General features: G+C 49.1%; 1 protein-coding gene across 7 annotated transcripts in view; it reads right to left on the reverse strand.

Annotated features, from left to right (window-relative positions):
* The window catches only part of FLVCR2 (FLVCR heme transporter 2), a 58,958-nt gene that overhangs the window by 22,746 nt on the left and 13,874 nt on the right, over positions 1 to 22,338 (reverse strand). For all 7 annotated transcript variants that reach the window (XR_005597956.1, XR_005597955.1, XR_005597958.1 and 4 more), the window contains exons 2-3: positions 5,357 to 5,498; positions 1,022 to 1,162 (exon numbers count right to left, since the gene is read on the reverse strand). Coding sequence is in view for 3 of the 7 variants with exons in the window: in XM_039536726.1 (XP_039392660.1) it covers positions 1,022 to 1,162; positions 5,357 to 5,498 (283 nt within the window). In the remaining 4 variants the exon portion in view is untranslated. The remainder of the gene's footprint in view (positions 1 to 1,021; positions 1,163 to 5,356; positions 5,499 to 22,338) is intronic.

Genomic DNA, 22,338 nt, shown 5'->3' on the forward strand with positions numbered 1-22,338 from the left:
ATGCCAGAAACCATTTCACACCTAGAACCAAGTGTGACACATTCACACACACAACAACTTCCTAGAGTTCCGTGCAGCTGGCTAGAATACATCCTACTGGGGTACAGAGGCCGCTGTTCAGGGCTTGGGTGGGTCACTTAAGGCACCGAGCACCAGGGCCGGCTTGAGACCCCAGCGCGCCAAGCGCGTGCTTGGGGCGGCATGCCGCGGGGGGCGCTCTGCCTGTCTCCGGGAGGGCGGCAGGTGGCTCTGGTGGACCTCCCGCAGGCATGCCTGCGGATACTCCACCGGAGTCGCAGGACCAGCGGACCCTCCGCAGGCACGTCTGCAGGAGGTCCACCGGAGCCGCGGGACCGGCGACCGTCAGAGCGCCCCCCGCGGCGTGCCACCGTGCTTGGGGCGGCGAAATTGCTAGAGCCCCCCCTGCCGAGCACAGCCAATAAACCATAGCAAAGTCATCTTCCCCTTCTTACTAGGGGAATTGCTACATCAATTACAAAATTACAGTGTCAAAGCAGAACCTGCACCTCACTCCCCCACCATACCCATGCAAACAAATCAAGGGGCACATTACTGAGAGTGCTGCAGAGGGAGAAGTGAGCAGCTGACTTAGCAGGACAGACACAAGCAGAGGGGACCTTAACAAACTCCCTCCCTCAGGCTTCTTGGGGGTGGGGCTTTGCTGGAGACCACAGGCTATGTCCATACCCACTCTAGTCCCTCCACAATCCCTCCCCCTTGCTGATTCCACAGGGACTGTTGGAGGCCACACACTTGCCATTGGCTGTGTAAGTTTAGCAGCTCTTTGCCCATATTATAAGTGAGCAGGTTATTCCAGATAATGACTTGCTCCCAGAGCTGCCTGGGGGAGGGACTGTGAGCAAGGAAGATCTATCTCCTGCTAGCAGCCCAGGCCAGATACTGGCCAGCACTGCCAAGGGAGGACCCATCCTGGCACACACACTAGCAGGAAGATCTCCGCGTTCACCTGTCACTTAGCAGAGCCGAGACTGGATCTTACCATACGCGACTATCAACAGGATGAAATTGGTATTGCGGAGCAGCCTGAGGATGGACTGCACGTAGGAATATTCCTCAGGTGGTTTCAATTGGATCAAGGCCTGGGCCCGGCTTGGCGGAAACAGGGGCTTTTCCCGGAACACTGGAAACAAACAGAATGGACCTGTCAGTTACAGGGCCTCAGGGAGTCTGGGCCCAGAGCGCTGGGGGGGGATGTTGTGGGGTGAGGCAGGGGAACCACGGTTTATAAAAAACACAGTCCTCTCTGGTGCTGTAACCTTCCCGTGAGCCTCCCTAGGGAGGCAATGGGAAGGAGTGCCTCTAAAATAAAGCAAAAACAATGAGGAATCCTTGAGGTGCCACAAGGACTCCTCATTGTTTTTGCTGATACAGACTAACACAGCTACCACTCTGAAATCTAAGATAAAGGAAACTCCAGCACCACCAGCCCCTACCCTCAGAGGAAGCAGCTGGGAAAGTCATTGCCTGTCAGTTGAAATTTTATAGCTCTTCAGTGCTCAGCAGTAGGGTTGCCAACGGTTTTATCGCATAAACCCAAACACCCTTGCCCCGCCTCAAGGCCCCGCCCCTACCCTGCCCCTTCTCCGAGGCCCTGCCCCCCACTCACTCCATTCCCCATCCCTCTGTCACTCGTTCTCCCCCACCCTCACTCACTTTCACCCAGCTGGGGCAGGCAGTTGGAGTGCGGGAAGGGGTGAGGATTCTGGGAGGGAGTTTGGGTGTGGGAGGGGGCTCAGGGCTGGGCAGGTGGTTGGGGTGTGGGCTCCAGCCGGGCAGCGTTTACCTTGGGCGGCTCCCAGAAGTGACCAGCATGTCCGGCTCCTAGGCTCAGGGGCAGCCAGGCAGCTCTGCGCGCTGCCCCTGCTTGCAGTCACCACCCCTGCAGCTCCCATTGGCCACGGTTCCCAGCCAATAGGAGTTGCAGAGTCAGCGCTCGGGGTGGAGGCAGCATGCAGAGACTCCCTGGCATCCTCTGTGTCTAGGAGCCAGAGGGACGTGCCAGTCACTTCCAGGAGCCATGTGGAGTCAGGGCAGGTAGGGAGCCTGCCTTATCCCCACTGCACCACCGACCTGACTTTTAGCAGCCTGTTAAAATCTCCTGGATTGGTTTCAGTAGCCACTGGGAGATCGATTCTGGGAGACTCCAAGCCAATCCAGAAGGCTTGGCAACCCTACTCAGCAGTGGTGCCAGCCACAGAGGGCTAACAGGCCTATTAACATCCCTGTCTACACAAGGCAATAAGCTGCCAACTTCAAAATATGCAGTTGGGGGTGACAGAGCGAGAGGGATGTTGGAATGAAAAACATGGCCGGCTCAGTGCCCTAAGGTGGAAGCTGTGCTGTGCCAGATTCCACTCCAGGCCCGGTGCCTTAGGGAATAGTGTTCTGCTCTGCTAGGTCAGAGACCTGGTTTTCATTCCAGAACCCAGACTCGTCTGGCCAACCTCCCTAGAGGTGGCTATTTCTATTAGGGGAGTGCCTAGGAACCCCAACCAAGGAACAGGGTCCCTCTGTGCTAGGTGCTGTATAGACATAGAACAAAAATAACAGTCCCTGCCCCAGAGAGTTCACAATCTGCATGTCAGGCAGGGCACGACAGGTGGATGAAAAATGAATGGGATGGGCGGGGGCGATGAGGTTACAATAAAACAGAACTCAACAGGTCTCAGATTAGTGCTCTGCTTTGCCAGGCTAGATACCTGGCTTCCATTCACTCCCCTGGATGGCTTTGTGGCTGGAGAGGGGTCTCTCACCTCTAATCTAATGGTTTACCAGGCTTCATTACACCACTCTCTGTCCTTAATCCCTTCTCCCTCCCACCCATCACTGGCTTCTCCCCTGCCAGCGGGGCAGAGTGTGTTCCTGTACTATGGCATTGCCCTCTGTTCTCCCCTGAGAGGGGAGCAGCTCCGGGGCATCTCCAGGGACTGATCACAGCACCTTGCCTGCTGGTGCAATTTCTAGGCTGGCTCTCACAGGTTCTGCTCATTCCAGGGGTTTCAGACAGGCTGACAAAGGCTGCAGGGGATAACTTGATTCCATTTAGATTTTTGCACTGTGCTTATCACCTGAGTACCTTCCAGTAGCACATTAAGTAACATGACTAACGTCTGTCACATGTTGTTTCTTCTCTTATCCTTTCCCCACAGGAAGAAGCATGTGCAACAGAGTGTTTTGTTTTAGTAGGACTTTAGGGCTTGTTTGTTGTTGTTTTATAAAATATACATGTTGCTCTGTATATATATAGTAGAGAAGGCTGGTCGAAGAAGTACGCCTTGCACTCAGAGTGGAAGGCAGGGGAGGTTTGTGATGGTCTGGTGGATTGCTAACAGTCTTCAAATATGTTAAGGGCTGTTATAAAGATGAGAGTGGCCAGTTGTTCTTCCTTATCCACTGAGGACAGCAGGACAACAAGCAAATCAGAAGCAAGGTAGATTTAGGTTAGATATTAGGGAGAAAAAAAAAACTTTCCAACTATAAGGGTAGTTAAGTTCTGGAACAGGCTTCCAAGGGAGGATGTGGAATCCCCCTCATTGGAGGTTTTTAAGAACAGGTTCGTTGGACAAACGCCCATTAGGCATGGCCTAAGTATACTTAATCCTGCCTCAACACGGCAGAATGGATGAGATGACCTCTCAAGGTTCCTTCCAGCCCTACATTTCTATGATTCTACGGTCCTTAGTTCTTGGGGGAGTTCATTCCACAGTCTCAGACCAGCCCCCCAATAAAGTTCTGTCTCCTGCCCAGATAAGAAGACCTTTATTATAGAGAGTTACATTGTACCAGAGGAGCAGAGCTGTCAACCACAGTCTTCATCTCAGAACTTTATGTGATCTTTTTAGATATGCTAGACCCAGGCCATGCAATGCCTCCAAGATAAGGACCAAGATCTTGAATTTGATCTGAAATTCCATGGGAGAGTAGAGGACAGATTTGCTCATGTTGGCTTGTCCTGCTGAGGAGACATGCAGCAGTGTTCTGTACTAGTTGGAGTTTCCTAGGTGTTAAGACTTCATTCCCAGGTATATTGCATTGCTGTAGTCCACCTAAGAAGTAAAGGTGTGAATAACTGAGGCCAGGTCATCATCTACCAGGATGGGACAGAGTCTCCTCGCCAACTGAGAGATTAGAAAGCATTACTTGCAGGTCCTATGTGACAGCTAAGTGTTTCAGCGAGGAATCTAAGAACATTCCTAAACTTTTGAACAAACTGACCAATTGTGGGTGTGTGCCTTCAAAGGAGACTGCACCATGGCTGCAAACTCTTCAAAGTGCTTTGCTCTGCCCACTGGCATCACCTCTGCCCTTCTCAGGTTCAGCTTTAACCAGCTGTTTTCCATCCATGGGCTGATCTTGTCCAAACATTGGGACATTTTGGTGCTAGTGGTGTGTGATCACATGTGGTGAAGGACAGGTAGAGCTGTTGGTCTTCTGCATACAGCTGGTACTTGAGTCCACGTCATCTGGCTATTTCTCCCAGTGGTTGTATGTAGATGTTCAAAAGGACCAAAGAGAGAATTAATCCTTGTGGGACTCCAATTATGAGGAGGTCTAGTGGTGGAGGTGCAGTTTCCCAACACTGCTTGTTGGGTGCATCCTTCCAGGAAGGACTCAAACCATTTTAAACACATTACTTGGACTCCTGCCACCTCTCTCAGATGATACAGCAATATCTCATGGTCAACAGAGTCAAATGCTGCAGGGATTCAAGAGGATGAGAATGGAGGTCTGCCCTCTATCCACTGATAGCAGATTATCCATCATTGTCACTAAAGGGGTTTCAGTTTCATGTCCTTGCCTGAATCCAAATTGTGCTAGGTCTAGAAAGTTAGCTTCAATTAGATGAGCTTGTAGTTGGCCTGGAGCTAGTTCCTCTATGAGTGAGGAGTGGGAGGTTTGTTGGCTAGAACCGATGTTCTCTTTCACTAACCAGATGGGCATGGGTCAGATTCCAAAGTCTTGGGTCGAGATTCCTTTAGGGTATCCAAAACTTCTTGATGTGTCAATGTACTGAACTTTGAGAATGGAGATTGGCTGTTGGTTGATAAGTACAGAAGGAACAGATCCATGCTATTTAAGAAGACTTCCAGAATGCGCATCAGTCTCACTCCTCTTCAGGGGATGGGAAGCTATGGGCTTTACCATTAATAGAAGAAGTAACCCTGTATGTGAACAGAAGCAGGTGCTATGCTGGGGAACTGCCCCAAATCGCCCCAAGTGGGCTGCCCCATGCCCTCCCTGATACAGAGACCCATAAACACAATCTGGTCCTCTCAGCGTCATCCCTCCCACACATTTACATTAGTCTCCTTACCAATGATGACGAGGATGAAGAGCACCGTTGCCACGGCTGCAGTGATGAAGAACATGATGCTGATGTGGTAGGCCAGCTGTTCTGTGTCCTCCAAGTTGGGAACCAGAATGGGAGGGAGAACAAAGCCAACTGCAATTCCAAGCTGAGCAGAGAGATCAGGAGAGAGAGAGAGAGAATTAAATGGCGAGTGAGGGGGATCTCCTCCCCAATCCCCAGGCTAGGACCACCATCAAGGGACTCAGCTCCAAGATGTGACCTGTGTTTGCATGGTCAGAGGCTGGCCAGGGCCAGTCCAAGTTTGTCTTCAAACCAAAAATCCCCTACTCAGTCATCCAACAATCAAAATAAAATAGAAACTAACTACTATTTGAGCAGAATCCACAACAAATAACCAGTGTGAAAGTGTATCCTACTGGCTTCACAGCTGTAGCAGTGAATCTAACCAACCCCACCTGCCTTGCCAACTCTGTCAACTTCTCCACTGGCTCTCATCAGTTTAAGAAGTTTAAGCCCAAGAGGAAAGTGAGCAACAAAAGCCACACAAAGGGTTTGAAATCCTTAAGACCAGTAACATCCTAAATGCAAAGATGTATTTGCTGAGGCTCAGCACCTGTTCCCATTCTGAGATGTCCTGCTTTGAAAGGCTGTGAGTAGAGGCATCTGCTTCTTTGGCCTGGCTACACTCAGTGTCCAACAAGCACAGCACCTGTGACCATGGAGTCACTTTATTGGTGGCATTGACATCACCATGAAAATGGTATGCTGCCCCATGGCATACACTGACTCATAAGTTGCAAATTTGCCAGTCTCAGAGGGAGAGGGTGGCATTTCCTTTTTCACCTTGTGACAATTTGGGGAAACTGACGATGCACAATTTACAAATTCTGTTTCAGCTAATGAATTCTCTGTATGCTTAAATTTTTCAGGTTACCTGTACTGTGTTCTTGCTTCATATTCCATGTGCAAAGGAGACAGGAGTGGCACCTGCACGGCTGGATGAGTTGAGTAGAAAGAATCTGACATCTGAACAGGTCTATATAGGCAATACAATAAATACGCTAAATGTGGCCAAATAAAAAAATTTGATTCTGCCCAGCCAGGCTGGTAACTAAGCAACAAATCACCTAGTAAGAGACTGATCACCGGGGGGTGGGGGGGAGGGCAGGGACACAGACTGGGGGCTGCTCTTGGACACCCCACCTAGAGTAGGGTCCAAGACTCCCTATAGCGGCTTGGACTCCCTGGGCAGTTCTTACCACTGTCCAGCTCCAGCTTCTGGCCTGGCCAGGGGGCAGTCTCTCTGGGGGAAGAGGCGGAGCAGGGGATCCAGCGCGCCTGCATGTGTCTCGGTTTTGCTTTTTGAAAAGATGGTAACTCTAGGCGAGATCCCATTTCCATGAAGGGGTAACAGACAGGCTGTGTCCAGGAAGTGTGCCAGAGAGGCCAAGGAAAGACACAGTGCTGGAGCCTACTTAGACCAAGGGAGGCTTAAAAGCGCATAGGCCCAGTGTGTTGGGATTCAAACACAGCAGCCTGGTAGGTCCAGAAAGGGGAGCTTGACTAGGGCTGTGACACCTCCCATAGCCCCCCCTTCTGGAAAGGGCTGAGACGCTCTTACCCTTACAGCAGATCAGGCTTACAGCAGTAGACCAAGTACTCACAAGTATCTGGGACTAATAGTGACACCAGCCTAAAATGCCCTCCTCAAAGAACAGAGAGAAATCCACTGTTTTGATCCAAACGCCTGAGCCCTTGTCTAATAAAGGGGGAGTCAAAATACACTCACCATGTTTGTGGCTGCCTACAAAAGCTGCTCTTTTGTCCACATTTCATTGCGTGAGCTATGTTGCAACCAAGGCTCAGCTCCCAACAAGAATATTTACCCACTCCTCCAGCTGTGTGTGCTAGTGCTCTTCATCCCCCCCACATCATCATAAAAGAGTGCCTGGGGACAGCCCAACTCTTGCCAGTTCCCAGAGAGAGGTTATTTACCCACACTCCCCTACATGGGGCAGAAGTGGCTACTCACTTCAGTGTTGCACTAAGTTTCTCCATTATCTCGTTTTCAAGCTAAAAAATTTTGTCCAGGCAGTGACAGGCTCGACCAAGCACACACAAGGCTTTCTAAGAGCTGCAGAGCAGCACCTTAAGCAATTCTCACACTTGCCTGACACATTTCCAAATCTCTTCTGAAGCCTAAAGCATTTGAATGTGACTTAGCAGCATTACATTAACCAGAATGGTAGAAGCAATGAAAAACGCACCTACTTCTTCCTACCCAACCCCAGTTATTCATGCTTCACCATCACCAACAGAGCATCCACAAACCCATCTTCACAGTGGGAGAGGAAATAGGAGCTATGAAAAATATGGAAACGAGGGGGCATTCAAGCTAGGACAACTTCCTTGTTATACAGAGATTCATTTATCATCATCATTAGATAGTTCCTTGTCCCAGTGCAGGGAACCTTATGAAGTGTTGACCCTCCCCACCCCGATCACAGAAAGATCATCACAACAAACCTATTAGTTTTGCTGTAAAGTTTTAGCTTCCACTGTAACAACAGTGGGCATTTCTATAGACCTCAGTATCTTCACAGTCCTCCATTAAGGGGGGGGTCAGTTAGTATCACTATTCCCATTTTACAGACAATGAAGGAGATGCACAGAGAGGGAAGGGAAAGGGACTTGTCCAAGATCACACAACTGTCCACTCTGCCTTCCAACAAATAAAACTCCCCAGTAATTTATGCTAATCAGACTTTGAAGGTTCACCATCAAGGTTTCAGACTCCTTTAATGATTATCAGTGTGTTTGGGGATATGTTTTCTTTAAACAGTGTGTCGGCAGCATCAAGGTTTCCAAATAAACGTCTGATCTGCCAACACTTGCAGTTGGGAAAGGAAAGGTCTCTGCCCTTTATACACCAAACCATGTATCTGCACTCTCCCTCCTCCATGCAGCAATGAAGAGACCTGGGTCAGGGAAGAATGCTCTGTCCTTCAGACATTATCTCACTTCAGTGCTGGAGCCAGAAACACATTTAACTTACAAATTATTAACCCTCACAATCTCTGACCAAGCTCCTCATGTGTCAGGCACTGCCCTGGAATTTATCCTTATTAGGGGGCACTGCGGTAAACCAGGGTCAGGACTCCCAACAGGCATCACTTTGGGGTTCACCTTTACTTCAGAGATGCCAACCAAGGTAAACCAGTGGGAATGACTAATAAAAAGGGACCAACCCTGCCATTCTGTTGCATTAGGCAGGATTAAAACAATACACACACAAGGGGCACAAATGTCATGTTTCAGAGCACAACTCAACCACTAAAGAGAGTTAGGAGGAAACTTCTATGAGTAAGTTGTGTACATCAGTGGGGTTTCTTGAACCTGAAGCATCTGCTATTACCACTGTCAGAGACTGGACACTGCACTAGATGGACCCCTGGTCCTATCTGGTGTGGCAATTCCTACCTTTCCACATTTAGTAAAAAAACAAACCACTGTGACACTAAGCACCCTTGTATTCACAACCTACATGGTACTGTAATAATCATTGTACAAAATATGCTTTGTGAGGTATCATTTGAAAACTAATAACTCACTGATCATTAATATTCTTGTGTGATGTATGTATGCAATGGCTATTAAGAGTTATTAATATATGCTGGAATTATAACAAAAGTGTGTATTTACCTCAGTTCACATATAAGCAGTAAACAGACCCATCAAGCTAACAAGGTGTGGAGGCAAACCTCACACTAACAAGTGGGGGAGAAGACAGCATGGTGTCTACCCAACAGGAGAGAGAAGCCTGCTCTGGGTTTTACTTGTCAGAAGAATCCATTCAAAGGTTTACAGGTCTAGAAATACAGGGTGCTGAACCTTAAGTGATAAGCAACCGAATTAACTGATTGGTTCAATAAAAGATATTACCTCACTCACCTTGTCTCTTGAAGCAAAGATATTGAACTTTGGGAGATATAAGCAAGGACAGAAAGCCATTTTAGGCATCCATCACTAGACAGACACAAGGGGCCTGAGTTCTTGCAAGCCAAAAAAGATGCGTCCTTTAACCAAGTGGTGGCTGAAGTCTCTGGAACTGAATACAGGTGAGAAGCTTGTAATCAGAGAAGCAAAGATCTTTCATCTAAGACAAAGTAAGCCAGCACCTTTACTTTTGTGGAAGGTCATGACTGAGAGAAAGTCAGCCATGGCTGACTAAGAATGATGACTGGTGCAGAATTCCTCCAGGAGTAATTTATTAAGCCAGCAAGAGGTCCATGGAATCCAATCCATCCCCAGAGAAGAATGGGAGATCTAGTGACCCCTCCAGCAGTTGCAGTGACAGGGCTGAGAGAAAAGGGGAAGGACAGGACCTGGTCTGGAAAGATGGGCAGCTCCCATGCCTGTGTTTTTAAGTGTGTCAGTTCCTGGTTCTCCTGAGAGCCATGTAGTCACCTGTTGACGTGTCTATGCTGGCAGTCCCTCCTGTCTGGCTGGAAATGTTTTAGTTTTAAAAAATGACACTTGTATCTTTTCACATGAGTTTATTTGAAACAAAGGAAAACCTGGAGCTTTTGCAAGCAGCCAGTAATTGGTGTTTAACTGCCAGCTGAGGCATGAGGACTTTTGGGTCTGTGTGTGGGTCTACAGCCCACCAGGGGCTGAGCTATAACTAAGTTTAGGAGCCTTGCTTTCCCCCCCTTCTGTGAATGGACAGAGCTGGGTTGGCTATAGCTTATCTTCCCCTACCAGAAATACAAGTGAGAATAAATGGGTGATGAGAGAAAGAAGCAGCTTTAGCCCCTTATCTTGTTTTCCTTTCCTTGAATCTGAGATAAAACAAAGGAGCTGTCTCTGGGAGGGGGCTCACAGACGCTGTCTGGGAAGGGGTGGGGGCCCAAAGAGAACTTGCCTGCCCCTGTGAAGGGGCTTGTAGGACTAGGTGCTAGGTTGGTTTGGGTGGGGCAGGAGCGTGGCGCAGAGACAGTGTCATTATACTAGAATTTTTCTGAATCTCATGAAATACTGTAGCTATGTGGCATGTTACTGTGCTGAGGAGGCAGGTTGGAGTCTGTGAAGCTAGAGTCGTTAGCCATAAAAAGCACAAAATAAACTGATTGTAGGGATTGATAGGCTATTGTGGCGAGACCTGTTTCCGTGAAATCGGTGGGATTTGGTGTAACCGCCTCGCTTGCTCAGTCAGGAATGCCCTATGGTGATTTCAGTTAATGAAAAGAAAACTGAGATTGTAATTTGGTAAAGATGAGAGCATAAACAACATATTCAAATACCTGAACCTCAGGCACTTAACTTTTCAGATACCAGGGTAGCAAAAGAAACACTTACTGGAACATAGGATGTGGATGTCACAGTATGGGGGTTCAAATCCAGACCAGCGAGGGTCACCACTTGTCCTATAACTGTGGGTGCCTTGTTTTGCTTCTGGAGCTCTCACCTGGGCTATTCACAACTAGCCTCCAAGCATGCAGGTCACACCCTGAGTTTCTGTATGCTAGAAAGCTCTGGTTCAGCAAGTCTGACCCCAGCAACCTGTGTACAGCCCCACAGCAGCTTACACCTGCCTTGTTTATTACTTCCAGGGTGACCCCACACACTCCCAGTCCCGAATTTTCCCCAACTCTTGTCTCCTGAAGTGTCATGCCCTCTTGTGAAGAGCTCAGAGAAATAATAAGGTTTGTTTCTCCTGTAAAGAGACAAAACCACATCACAGATTATAAATTTACCTGAGGGTAAATACACTGTTCCCTTCAAACACAGAACTGAGTTGGTTTATGGTAAAAATGAAATAAATGTATTAACAAACTATACATAGGATTAAGTGAGTTCAGGTATAAGAAATGAAGAGAGAAAGAGTTACAAGTAAAACAAAATAAAATATGCTGCTAAAAGTCTAAAACATAATCTAGCCAGATACAGGCTTTGTTCAAGATCTTTCTCTCACCAGAAGCATTATTATTCCCATTTTACAGATTTAACCCCTATGTTAGCAAAGGGCCCAGTTTATGAGTAAGGGCAAATATATTTTACAAGTTAGCAAGCATGTTCCATTTGCAGTGTCTCACTGGGAAGGATGGTTCTGTGACTAAAGTACAGAACAGGAGTCAGGAAATCTATATGTTATTCCTGGCTCTGCCACAGGCTTCCTGCAAGATCTTGGACAAGACTCTTTGCCTCTGTGCCTCAGTTTCCCTTCCTGCAAAAATAAGGATGATGGGATTGATCTACCTGACAGGGTGTGGTGCTGAGATTGTTTGCAAAGCATTAGGAGAAGCCTTCTCTGGAAGGCATTAGGATCCTCACCTCTCCCTACAAGAAGGTACACATGGATACTCAACTCCCCACCGTACTTCCCACTGGTGTCTTCTCAGAGAACCATTAAATTATTTCCAAACATAAACAAGATGTTTCCCCCAACACCCCAGATATCAAACACGCTCACTTAAGGGCACTATAAACCTGGGGAGAGAGCTAGAAGGGAAGAGAAAATAAAATCCATGCAATCCTCCTCTGAAATAGTGAGATGATGTGGCGAGAAGAGTGTTATGTCGTGTGCTTAACCTTCTCTCAAGCCTAGCATGCAATGAGTTAATGGGTTCTCAGTCTGGTTCCCAGTGGACACCAATTACCCAACCTTATTGGCAGTCTCATTAGAAAGACCAAGGACTGAATGGATTGTGGATAATGAATGTCCCTCTCCTCCTCACCCCATTTATCCCTCCTCATCAGGGTTAAGGGTCACATTGGCAAAGCAGGAGAGGGGAAAGCTGGCATGGCAACAAGTGCCGTCCCCATTATGGGGACAGAGAACTTTAGAGTGTAGGGTTCACAGTGCTGCCCCTTTCACCAGCACAAAATTCATATGAATGCTTTGAACTTTACATAGGCAGCAAGAGCTCAGAGCCAGATATGTCCTGCACAATGGGAACTAGCCTCTGGCCTGAAAGAAAGGGCAAGGTGCCCAGTGACTGATACCTCAGCACACAGGGCCTGCTCCAGCCACCCCAAGCAAGGAATGTAGAACTCCAACCCCACCATAAAGGCAGGTTTTCCCAAGATTGCTCCCTGCACCAGGAGCTCCAGCATCACTAGAAGTAGCAGTATGACTCAGTTTGTTCAGCCTTCAAGCAGGTACCAGCCCTGATTACACAGGTGTCAGATATGGATTATTTCTCCAGCTGTTGCCCTCACATAGAGAGCTGAGCATTGCCACTCCCTCAGTGCCCTCCCTAAATCCTCTCCTTACACCACAGTTGCCACCGTTCAGCAAACATTGCTCTGTTGTTTTACTGTTTTAAAGCCAAGGTTTGAGGCCGGGACTAACAAAAAAAACCCACTGTCTGTTGCTCTGAATGGGAATTTCTAAGCCAGCTACAGATACAGGCTCTGGTCTCCATAACACCAGCTAGGCAGCAATCCTGCCACCTCTCTGCTCCCAGGTGAATGATTAAAGACATGGCCTGATTCCCACCCAGCTTCCCCCAGGGGCTGGGAATACATTAGCCACTAACATACACATTCTCTTCTGGGGGTGCTGGAATGATGGCTGCTGGGGGTACAGCATCCCCTCCCAGCTTGAAATAGTAATAGCAACCAAATACATGGCTTCCCTCATATACAGGGTTTACAGTTTGGTTCAATGGCTTTCAGCACCCCCACTATACAAATTATTCCAGTGTCTTGCCCTCATCCCCTGCCTTTGGGTTAGCCACTGACAAAAAGACTTGCTAGGCCCTCCCATTCCCCCCATCCCACTCACTGGCAGAAGGGCTGCCTATTGCCTTACAACTTGGCTGATCATAAGAATGGGTTTGGGCTGATGTTCATCTCTGTAATCGGTCCTTTTTTGAAAATAGACCAAAACCCTCTCGTCCTTAAAAAAACAAACAAACAAACAAAAAAACTACAGGGGGCACCAGCAGGCTTCTCTTGGTGGTTGTTAAACTCCATTCATTTTTAAACCGTTGAGTTGGATAGAGCCAGTGCCTTATACCAAGATAAGATTGTATGCTAGCCCAGCATTCCAGCCAACTATGCACAATGGTGCCCCAAACTGAAGTCTTTCAGAAGCCAAAAAAAGCTGCACTGTGTCCACTCTCTGGGGAGAAGTACCTGTCACTATCCTACAGGCAGACTAGTAACTTCCAGCAGGTACCATGAAATTTCGGGCAGAGCCTCTGCACTGGAACAGACAGAGCAGCACAACAAGGAGCATACATGCAACTGCTGGGAACAGGTTGCAGACAACACCACATCTGAGCCAATAAGAGTATTCGAAGGCCTCACATTTAACCCAGAATGCTAACATTTCCCCCAAGGAACTTATAGCTAAGAGGGGGGAGGGATAGCTCAGTGGTTTGAGCATTGGCCTGCTAAACCCAGGGTTGAGTGTTCAATCCTTGAGGGGGCCACTTAGGGATCTGGGGCAAAAATTGGTCCTGCTAGTGAAGGCAGGGGGCTGGACTCAATGACCTTTCAAGGTCCCTTCCAGTTCTAGGAGATTGGTATATCTCCAATTATTATTAATTAAATTATTAGTAGCAACTGCTAGGGGAAAAAAAAAAAAAGATTATCCCAGTATTTGGAGGGGAGCCAGGGGAATGTTCAAAGGCATTTAAAAATCATCAATCAGGTCCCATAAAAATTAGATAATCTTAAAAATCATGATTTTTTTTTAAATGAACATATTTTGGGTCTTTATTTGCCTTCTGGATTACCAGCTCTTAAGTGGTCACATTTTCAAGCTTTTCTCCATGGCCAAGCAGTTTAGAAACTTAGTTTCATCTTAGAGGGCGGAAAAGGTGAGTTTCTCATACTCCCTTGGCTTCAGAAGCTGGGGATTAAAGAAAAATACCAATTGGCACAGGATTCTCAATAAAATATGGAGAACTGGCAAGACATTAAAGAATCCACCAAGTTTCAAGTCTGAATATAGTAACTGTTAATTATCAGGAGACCAATAATTTTTCAGATCTGTGGAGCATAAACTGGCCAAATCATAGAATAGTAGGGTTGGAAGGGACCTCAGGAAGTCATCTAATCCAACCCCCCTGCTCAAAGCAAGACCAATCCCCAGACAGATTTTTACCCCAGTTCCCTAAATGGCCCCCACAAGGATTGAACTCACAACCCTGGGTTTAAGCAGGCCAATGTTCAAACCAGTGAGCTATCCTTCCCCACCAAGGAGCAGGTTTCTTATGATTTCTTTTTGTGCAGCGCCTAGCACCAACGGAGTCCTGCTCCAAACAGCTAACAGTCTAAAGGCACAAAGCAGTACCTCATCCAGGGTCTGTTCAGTTATGGGCTGAGGGTAGAACCCTTTTACAATCAGAATGAAATGTAGTTCTATTCCAGCCCATATAAGCCAGTGTAAAATACATTGTTTCATCATTACCAGTTACATTTTACAACAGGGAAAATGTAGTTTCATTGATCTGGGAATCCATCTCCCTTGCCGTGCCCCCCCAGGGACACATGTGACCCATTCTGAGAAGCACTGATCTAGGATCGCAAAAGGCTGATTTAGTGAGAAAGGAGCCCCTGCATGTGGAGTATGTGGCTCAGGACTACATTTCAAAACCCAGACACTTGCTGGAGTCAACACCAGTCAAACTCTTACAAACAGAGTTCTGCAGCTCCCTAAAGTAACAGATGGAAAAGGGCAGGGCTCCAGTAGCACCACATGTAGGTTGGGCTATGTGAAGCTGGATATAGTGCAAATATATTATAGGAACTGCATGGTTAGAGGAAACATGATCACATGCAAGACGGCCCAGCAGCCTCCCAACCCCCACAGAGTCTGCGCTATATGCAGGACAGAAATAACAGAAGGTTACAATTGTTGCTAAATTCTGTAGTGGGTCAACCAGGTTGTAACACAGTTCAGCCTGCTTGCATCCGAAGAAGTGGGTATTCACCCACGAAAGCTCATGCTGCAAAACTTCTGTTAGTCTATAAGGTGCCACAGGATTCTTTGCTGCTTCTACAGTTCAGCCTAGTGCCCTGCTAAGACACTTTGCTCTAGCACTGGTAGAGATCTAAGCTAAAACAGTTTCTCAGCCTGGCTGTGACCGGTTTCAGCCACATGCAAGTTCCACCACCACTGCTAAGCTCTATTGTTTTGGCTGTGTAGACAGGCTGTGCTTGGATTGGCTGAAGTAAGAGTACTACCCAACCTTTGCTCAGGCGAACGTGTTGCCTAGTGGAGGGGAAAATAGAATGTATTCGGGCAACCGATCCTTTTATCACCACCATCTCCCAAATTACAACCACCACAGAGGAGAGGAAAGAGAGCCATTTCACTGCCATTGTGACAAAACAGTGAGGAGCTAACAGTCTCCTGAGAAAGGGTTCAGTCCTGCTGCCAAGCCACATATGGACAGTTCCACAGGCTGGGAGTCAGCACTACGTTCTAAGCAAATCACACCTACCCTCAGTTCCTAGGATCCCAAGCTCAAGCACAACACACAATAGCCACAGCTTCTGCACAAATGCAAATCCAGATCATGGACTGCACATTACGGGGGGGGGGGGAAGCAGGATTAAAAGCAAAAAGCAGAGCAGCACTTGACTGGGTCTGGGGAGCAGAAGGGGAGGAAGGGGTTGTTGTGGTTAGATACTGGACTGTGACTCAGAGCTGGGTTCTGTTCCCAGATCTACCCTCGATTCACTTAATGATCTTGGGCAAGTCTCTCTGTGTCCAGGGGCGGCTCTAGGCCCCAGCACGCCAAGCGCGTGCTTGGGGCAGCAAGCCGTGGGGGGCGCTCTGCCGGCGCCGCGAGGGCGGCAGGCAGGCTGCCTCCGGCAGTTTGCCTGCAGAGGGTCCGCTGGTCCTGCGGCTTCGGAGGACCTCCCACAGGCGTGCCTGCAGAGGGTCCAAAGCCGCGGGACCAGCGGACCCTCCGCAAGCACGCCTGCGGGAGGTCCACCGAAGCCACAGGACCAGCGTGCTTGGGGCGGCAAAATCCCTAGAGCCACCCCTGTCTGTGTCTCAGTCCCTCCATCTGTAAAATGGGGACAATGGTATTTAGCATTCCAGGGTGTTGGTAAGATACATGTTTGAAAGATTCTGATATTTTGCAGGGATGGGGGTGTCACAGACCAAAGAAATAGATATAGATTAGGTAGATAGGCATCACCTGGTTAAAAAGGGGCACCAAGCCCCCCTCCCTAAAAGATACCAAAGATAATCATGCCCCCAAGATGGGCTGTTAGCTTGCAAATGCCTCTTGCCAAAGAAAGTTTCCTGAGTGAGGTTGGTTGAGAGATTAATTACTCCCAGATTAATGTTTTCCTATTGTAGGGAGATTAGTCCAGAGCAGAGAAACTGGCATCCCAGAATGCTCTGCAGCTTCCTTCATGCCTTGTCTGGGAACTCATTCCAAGCAGGCATAGTGCTGCTCTACTCTTCTGCACCCTCATTAAGGCACATATCCAGTCAGTCACCTCCCAGATCTCTCTGTGTGTTTCCAGTGCACGTATCACCACAGCAGCAAGAGGCCATGGACTCTCAAGCTTGGCAAATTAACCACAAATGAGCCAGAGAAATTCCAGTTAAATCCCTCTGAATTAACAGAAAGCCGTAAGATGGTGCAACAAATGGTCCCTATTGCTCTCCTATAGTTAATCATCCAAAACACTCAGTAAGCACAGATGGAAAAGGTCTGGTGGCCTCTCTAGGGTTTCAGAGTTTACAGGCCAGCTGAATGCTGCATCCTAGAGCAGAAAAACATCTCTTGCTTTGTCAAGTTTCGTTGGCTCACTCCATAGAAAAATTCACCTGCATCACAAACTTCAGTTCCAGTAGCTAAATCATTTCAAGTAGAGAAAGGAGTCCCAGCTGCCTGCTGGGATCCCAGAGTTTGACAATAGGCTTGAGATTTGAATAGGAGTGTGGAAAACTTGCCAGATCCAAGCATAGTAAGTACATGCAGGTCAGGTGCAACATGCATCCAAAAGTTCTGCTGGTACAACTCAGTCCATGCCTGTTATTCTAGATCTGGGCCCTTATACTCCTGTGCCAACACACCTCAGCTCTCCTCTGTCCCATGGCACTCCCCTGCTAGACTTCTCACAGAGTGACCAATAATCATCCACATTGTGTGGTGGTTTAGGAGGAGGAAAAATTGAAACAAATTGAACCAATTTCCTTTCTTTTTTTATAAACAAAGACAGCACTTGAACTCAGGCCCCATGAGATGAAAAGCTAGGGCTCACGGGTCTTGTGTATCTTCACCATCACTGGAAAAGAAACATCAAACCTTATATCTCAATAGCCAGAGCTGTCCTGGGAATAGAATAAACTCTCTGGCTCCTGCTCCATCACACTTCTGCTTCTTGTGACCTTGCTGACATCATAGAAGAGAGCCCCTTGCTCTGTGCCAGTCACTCTGGGCCTCCCAGTTCCACTTCTGCTGAATTTGCCTTTGACCCAGCTGAGTCAGGGATGCACCTTCCCTTCTCCCAGTTTATAACAGCAGCAACATGATGCAGCAACATCCCAGCATGAGAGCAGAGCCAGCAAACGGGGATGCGGGGAGGGAGTGAGATCTGAGAGCAGTTTTTGGCTAGGCAGTGGATGCTGAGAGGGTCAGCAGGGAGATGCTCACTCTTTGGGGAAGGGGTGAGGAATGCATCATTTTCAAAGACTCACTACAGCTACACAGGGAGCAAACAGTACTAATGTCTAAGAGGCTTGGGGCAGCCCCTCCACTCCCCAAAAGAAATACTGCAGCCATTCAGAGAGCTCCTCCGCAGACCAGAAAGTCAGCTGCTCTGAGCCTACGCTGTGGCTCTGTCTGAGGCTGGTGTGTGGCTGGGAGTAGCAAGTCAGATGAAATACAAAGGAAGCTTCATCTCAGGCTCCAATGCCTAGACTGTTTATAGAAATCTAAACATTCCTGGAGAAGCCACATCTTTGCCTGGCCCTGACACACCCTCCAATGTGGGCCCAGACACTCCCTGCAAATTAGAGACCAGAATGTACAAGTGCTCGTTAGCGTGTTCTCTAATCCGAGTGCTCTGACCCCTTACCCTCCTGCAGAATCTGGAAGCGTGGCTGCCAGAGAGGGTTGGGTATGTCACTCAGGCCACCTCCTGCCCCTCTGTGGTCCCACATCAAAGCCATACCTGCTCTAATGGATGTAATCCATGAGGAAGTCTGGCACAGACTCTGGAGCATAGGTGCTGACTCCGGGGCTAAAGCACCCACCAAAAAAAAATTGGTGGGTGCTGAGCACTCCCTGACACAGCTGTTCAGCAGCTGGCAGGAGGCACTTGGGTGAGGGCGGAGAACAGCGAGCGGGTGGGGGGCTTCCGGGGAGGGGGTGGAGTGGGGGCAGGGCCTCAGAGTGGAGCAGGGGTGGAGCACCCACCAGGAAAAATAAAAGTTAGCGCCTGTGCTCTGGAGGGAAGGGAAGTCTGCCTCACTTCCCAATTAACCATCCCCCTATTCTGCCCACATCAAATCAGACCTCATTTAGAAAGCGAGAGCTGCTGAGCTGGTAGAGGAAAATAATGATGACTAGTAGGTTGCTTGAAGGAGCAGAAACCCACAGCATGGGATCCTGGCCATTTATCAGGCTTTTAGTGGAAAGCACTATTCTGAAGTGAAAATTCTTAGGGAAAGATGCACCTGTGCAGTGAGATGTTTAGCAGAGTTGTAGGCACGGTACAAACAGTGCTGTGAAGTTACCCTGTATAGAAGCAACTGATCTGTGAGACTGGGATGTTACAGCCCAGCTAATCAGAGTGGGGCTGGGATTCTTCCCTAATACACAAAAATCCTGCTTTTCCCCAGGCAGCTTCCACCTTGGAAGCCCTAGATCACCAGCTGCAGTGCAGTCCAGTCTCCTCAGAGCCAGCACAGTGACTCCACCTAAGAATACATCAAGTGGCTGCCTTCTCCCCAGAGCCAAAAACGCTCCTTCCTACTGCGATGTTCCCCTGGTGTTATCCGTACTGGTGATCTGCTAGGTCACTCCAATCCTTGACTCTGGGAGCCAGCTTTCCCATGCTCTGCTGTAAGAACCTCCACTCCTGGGCTGTTCGCGCACAGCCTCTGGCACGTAAGCTGCTCCTTGGATTGTGCAACCAAATGACACTAGCCAATATCTGGTCCCAGACACAACCCTAGGAACCTCCGTCTTGCAGTGTCCAGTTATGCCCGCTGGACGCTGCAAGCTTATATGAGTTTGTCAATTTAACAAAAAAATTGATATGCACCAGGCTTGTTAAACCAAGGGGAGTCTGTGACACGCTTCAAACCAAATGCACTGCTTCAGGTAGAACAAACAAACAGATTTATTAACTACAAAGATAGATTTTAAATGATTATAAGTCAAAGCACAATAAGTCGGATTTGGTCAAATGAAATAAAACCAAAATGCATTCTAAGTTGATCTTAACACTTTTAATGCCCTTACAAACTTAGATCCTTCTCACTTCAGGCTGGCTGGTTGCCCTACAGCCAGGCTCTCCTCTCTCCCTCCCGCATGAGCCACTTGGTAGTGATGTCTGTAGATGGAGGTGGAGGACAGAGGAAGAGCATGGCAAACGTCTCTCCTTTTTATCATGTCCTTTCATCTCTCTTGGCTTTGCCCCTGCCCTTCAGGTGGGCATTACCTCATCGTAGTCCCAAACTGACCAAAGGAAGTGGGGGTGACTCACTCAAGAGTCCAACAGACCCTTTGTTGTTGCCTAGGCCAGCGTCCTTTGTTCCTGTGAGGCTGGGCTGGGTTTGTCCCCTACATGCCCTGATGAGGTATGAACTACCCCTCTGCTTCTGGAGTTTTTTTGCCTGGGCTTATTTTAAGCCATGAAGACACCTTTTCAGCCTTATAACTATATACATGAAATTACAACCTATAACATTACTGTAACAACAATTACTATAACATCACTATAAAAACAATGCTCAGTGCATCATAAGCCTTCCGAAGACACCTGACATGACAAACTTTGCATTGGATACCACACAATCATTTTACAAGGATTAATATGGGAGTGCTGGGTGTTCCCCTGAGGTACAAAGCGTCACACCTACCCATCCACATCAATGTCTTCAACTACTCATAAGGGACAGAATAAAGGCAGAGGAAAAATCTTCCCACAGATAGACATGCACTCTTCTCCTGCAGTGTCCTTACTTCAGACCCATCAGTTGTGTCTTTCCCTGGTGTTAGAACATGGATGACCTGAGTGGCAGGGCAAGAACCAGAAGCAGGGTCCAACCCCAGTCTGATATAGAAGCAGACTCCAGAGGTGGCAGCAGGAAAGAGGAATGATAGAAACACAGATGCTCTCACCTTACACTAACAGAAAGAGAGAGGATTGCACATTAGAACCCCCTGAAATTCTTTTGATTTTCTACAATTGTTTTGTTTTCAGGAATTTCTTGTTATTTCATCTCATCTATTTCCCCTGCTCCACAGCTCAAGTCCAGTGCCAGGGAGGTGGGAGACCTAGGGAGCAGGTGTCAAGTCCAGCCCCTGGGGAGGTGGGAGACCAAGAGAGGGGGCAGAGGGTACTGGGTACTGCCCTTGGGGATGTGGGAGACCCCAGGGAGAGGGGCAGAGGGTGTTGGGTCCTGCCCCAGGGAAGGGGGAAGGCCCTGCGGGCGGGTTGCAGAGCGAGCCCATCCCACGCTCATCCAGCAGCAGTGTCTCCTGTCCTGGGTGCTGGGCCCAGCTTCCCACCTCGGGGTCACAGTGCTGCTCAGGTTTGGCCCGGTTGCTCCTCTGCGGTGATGATGGGGGGTGTAGTGAGGTGGCCTGGCCCACAGGGGCCCCAGAGGGCGAAGAGCCCAGCCGGAGGCTGGACTGGGCGGAGCCACAGGGTTCTGGGCCCGCCCCGGAAAAGGTCAAGCCCCGACCCGGAAGTACAAAGGCGGGCCCTCCAGGCTCAGCGAGGCGCCCGTGGTCAGCAAGGCCGGATGTCCATGACTGAGCTCCCGCTGGGGAGGCCGCAGTAGGCAGCAGCCGACCCAGCCTCCCCCTCGCCCGCCACCCAGAGGAGGACTGGCCGAGCCTACCCCGCTCCCGCTACTCAGAGGAGGACTGGCCAAGCCTGCCCCGCTCCCGCTACCCTGAGGAGGAGTCGAGCCGGACCGTGGCCACCAACCCCGAGGATCCGCTGCGCCCACCCGTGCACCCGTACCCCGAGGAGCCGATGGTGGTTGACCCCCCTGCTGAAGCCACGACAACTCAGGTACCCGAGGAGGGGGGAACTGGAAGTAGCCCTGGGGTAGCCCACCCCAGTCAGGCTGCAGACACACCTGAACCCATGTCAGTGTGTTGCGGCCTGGATCCCCACTGACTGCAGCGAGTCTTTCCGCTGCTAGGGCCCCGGGCTGGGACGCAGTGGAGTGGGAGGGCCTGCGTCCCCCCTGCCACCCACTCCTTGGGTGGCAGACTCCCCCCTCCCCTTGGCCTGAGTGGGCTTTCTAGACTCACCCTGAACTGCTGCTCAGCCCTGCCTGAGGGTCTGAGCCCTGCCCCTGTGTTTGCTGCCATGCCCTGAGCTAGGGCTTGGGCTTTGTGGGCTCCTAGACTGTACTACCCGTGTGTAGTGGGGTGGCCTGGTCCCCAGGCACCCAGCGGACGAAGAGCGACCCCTCACCCGACAGGGGGGCCCTTACACGGGGACCGGACAGGACAAATCTGAGTGAGTGGGGCTGTTACCCCATGTACTTGTGGTCACAATGCCACTCACTCATATTTGGACCAGTGAGCTACCTCATCGGGGGCCAGACAAACCCGAGAAACGCTATGACCGTGTACCAGAATGCAACAGCCAGAGCAGGGAAACAGGCCCAGCCCCTTAAGACAGGAGCCGCTGCTGTGGGGTATTTCATCTTACGGGTTTTTTAATGTTTTTTCATTTTATTTCACATTAGCAAAAAACACAGAGCTCCGATTATACCCTCCCTCTTGGCAACAGCCCCTTGCACTCCACAT

The sequence above is a fragment of the Mauremys reevesii genome, linkage group 4 (assembly GCF_016161935.1).
Source record: "Mauremys reevesii isolate NIE-2019 linkage group 4, ASM1616193v1, whole genome shotgun sequence".
Classification (NCBI taxonomy): Eukaryota; Metazoa; Chordata; order Testudines; family Geoemydidae; genus Mauremys; species Mauremys reevesii.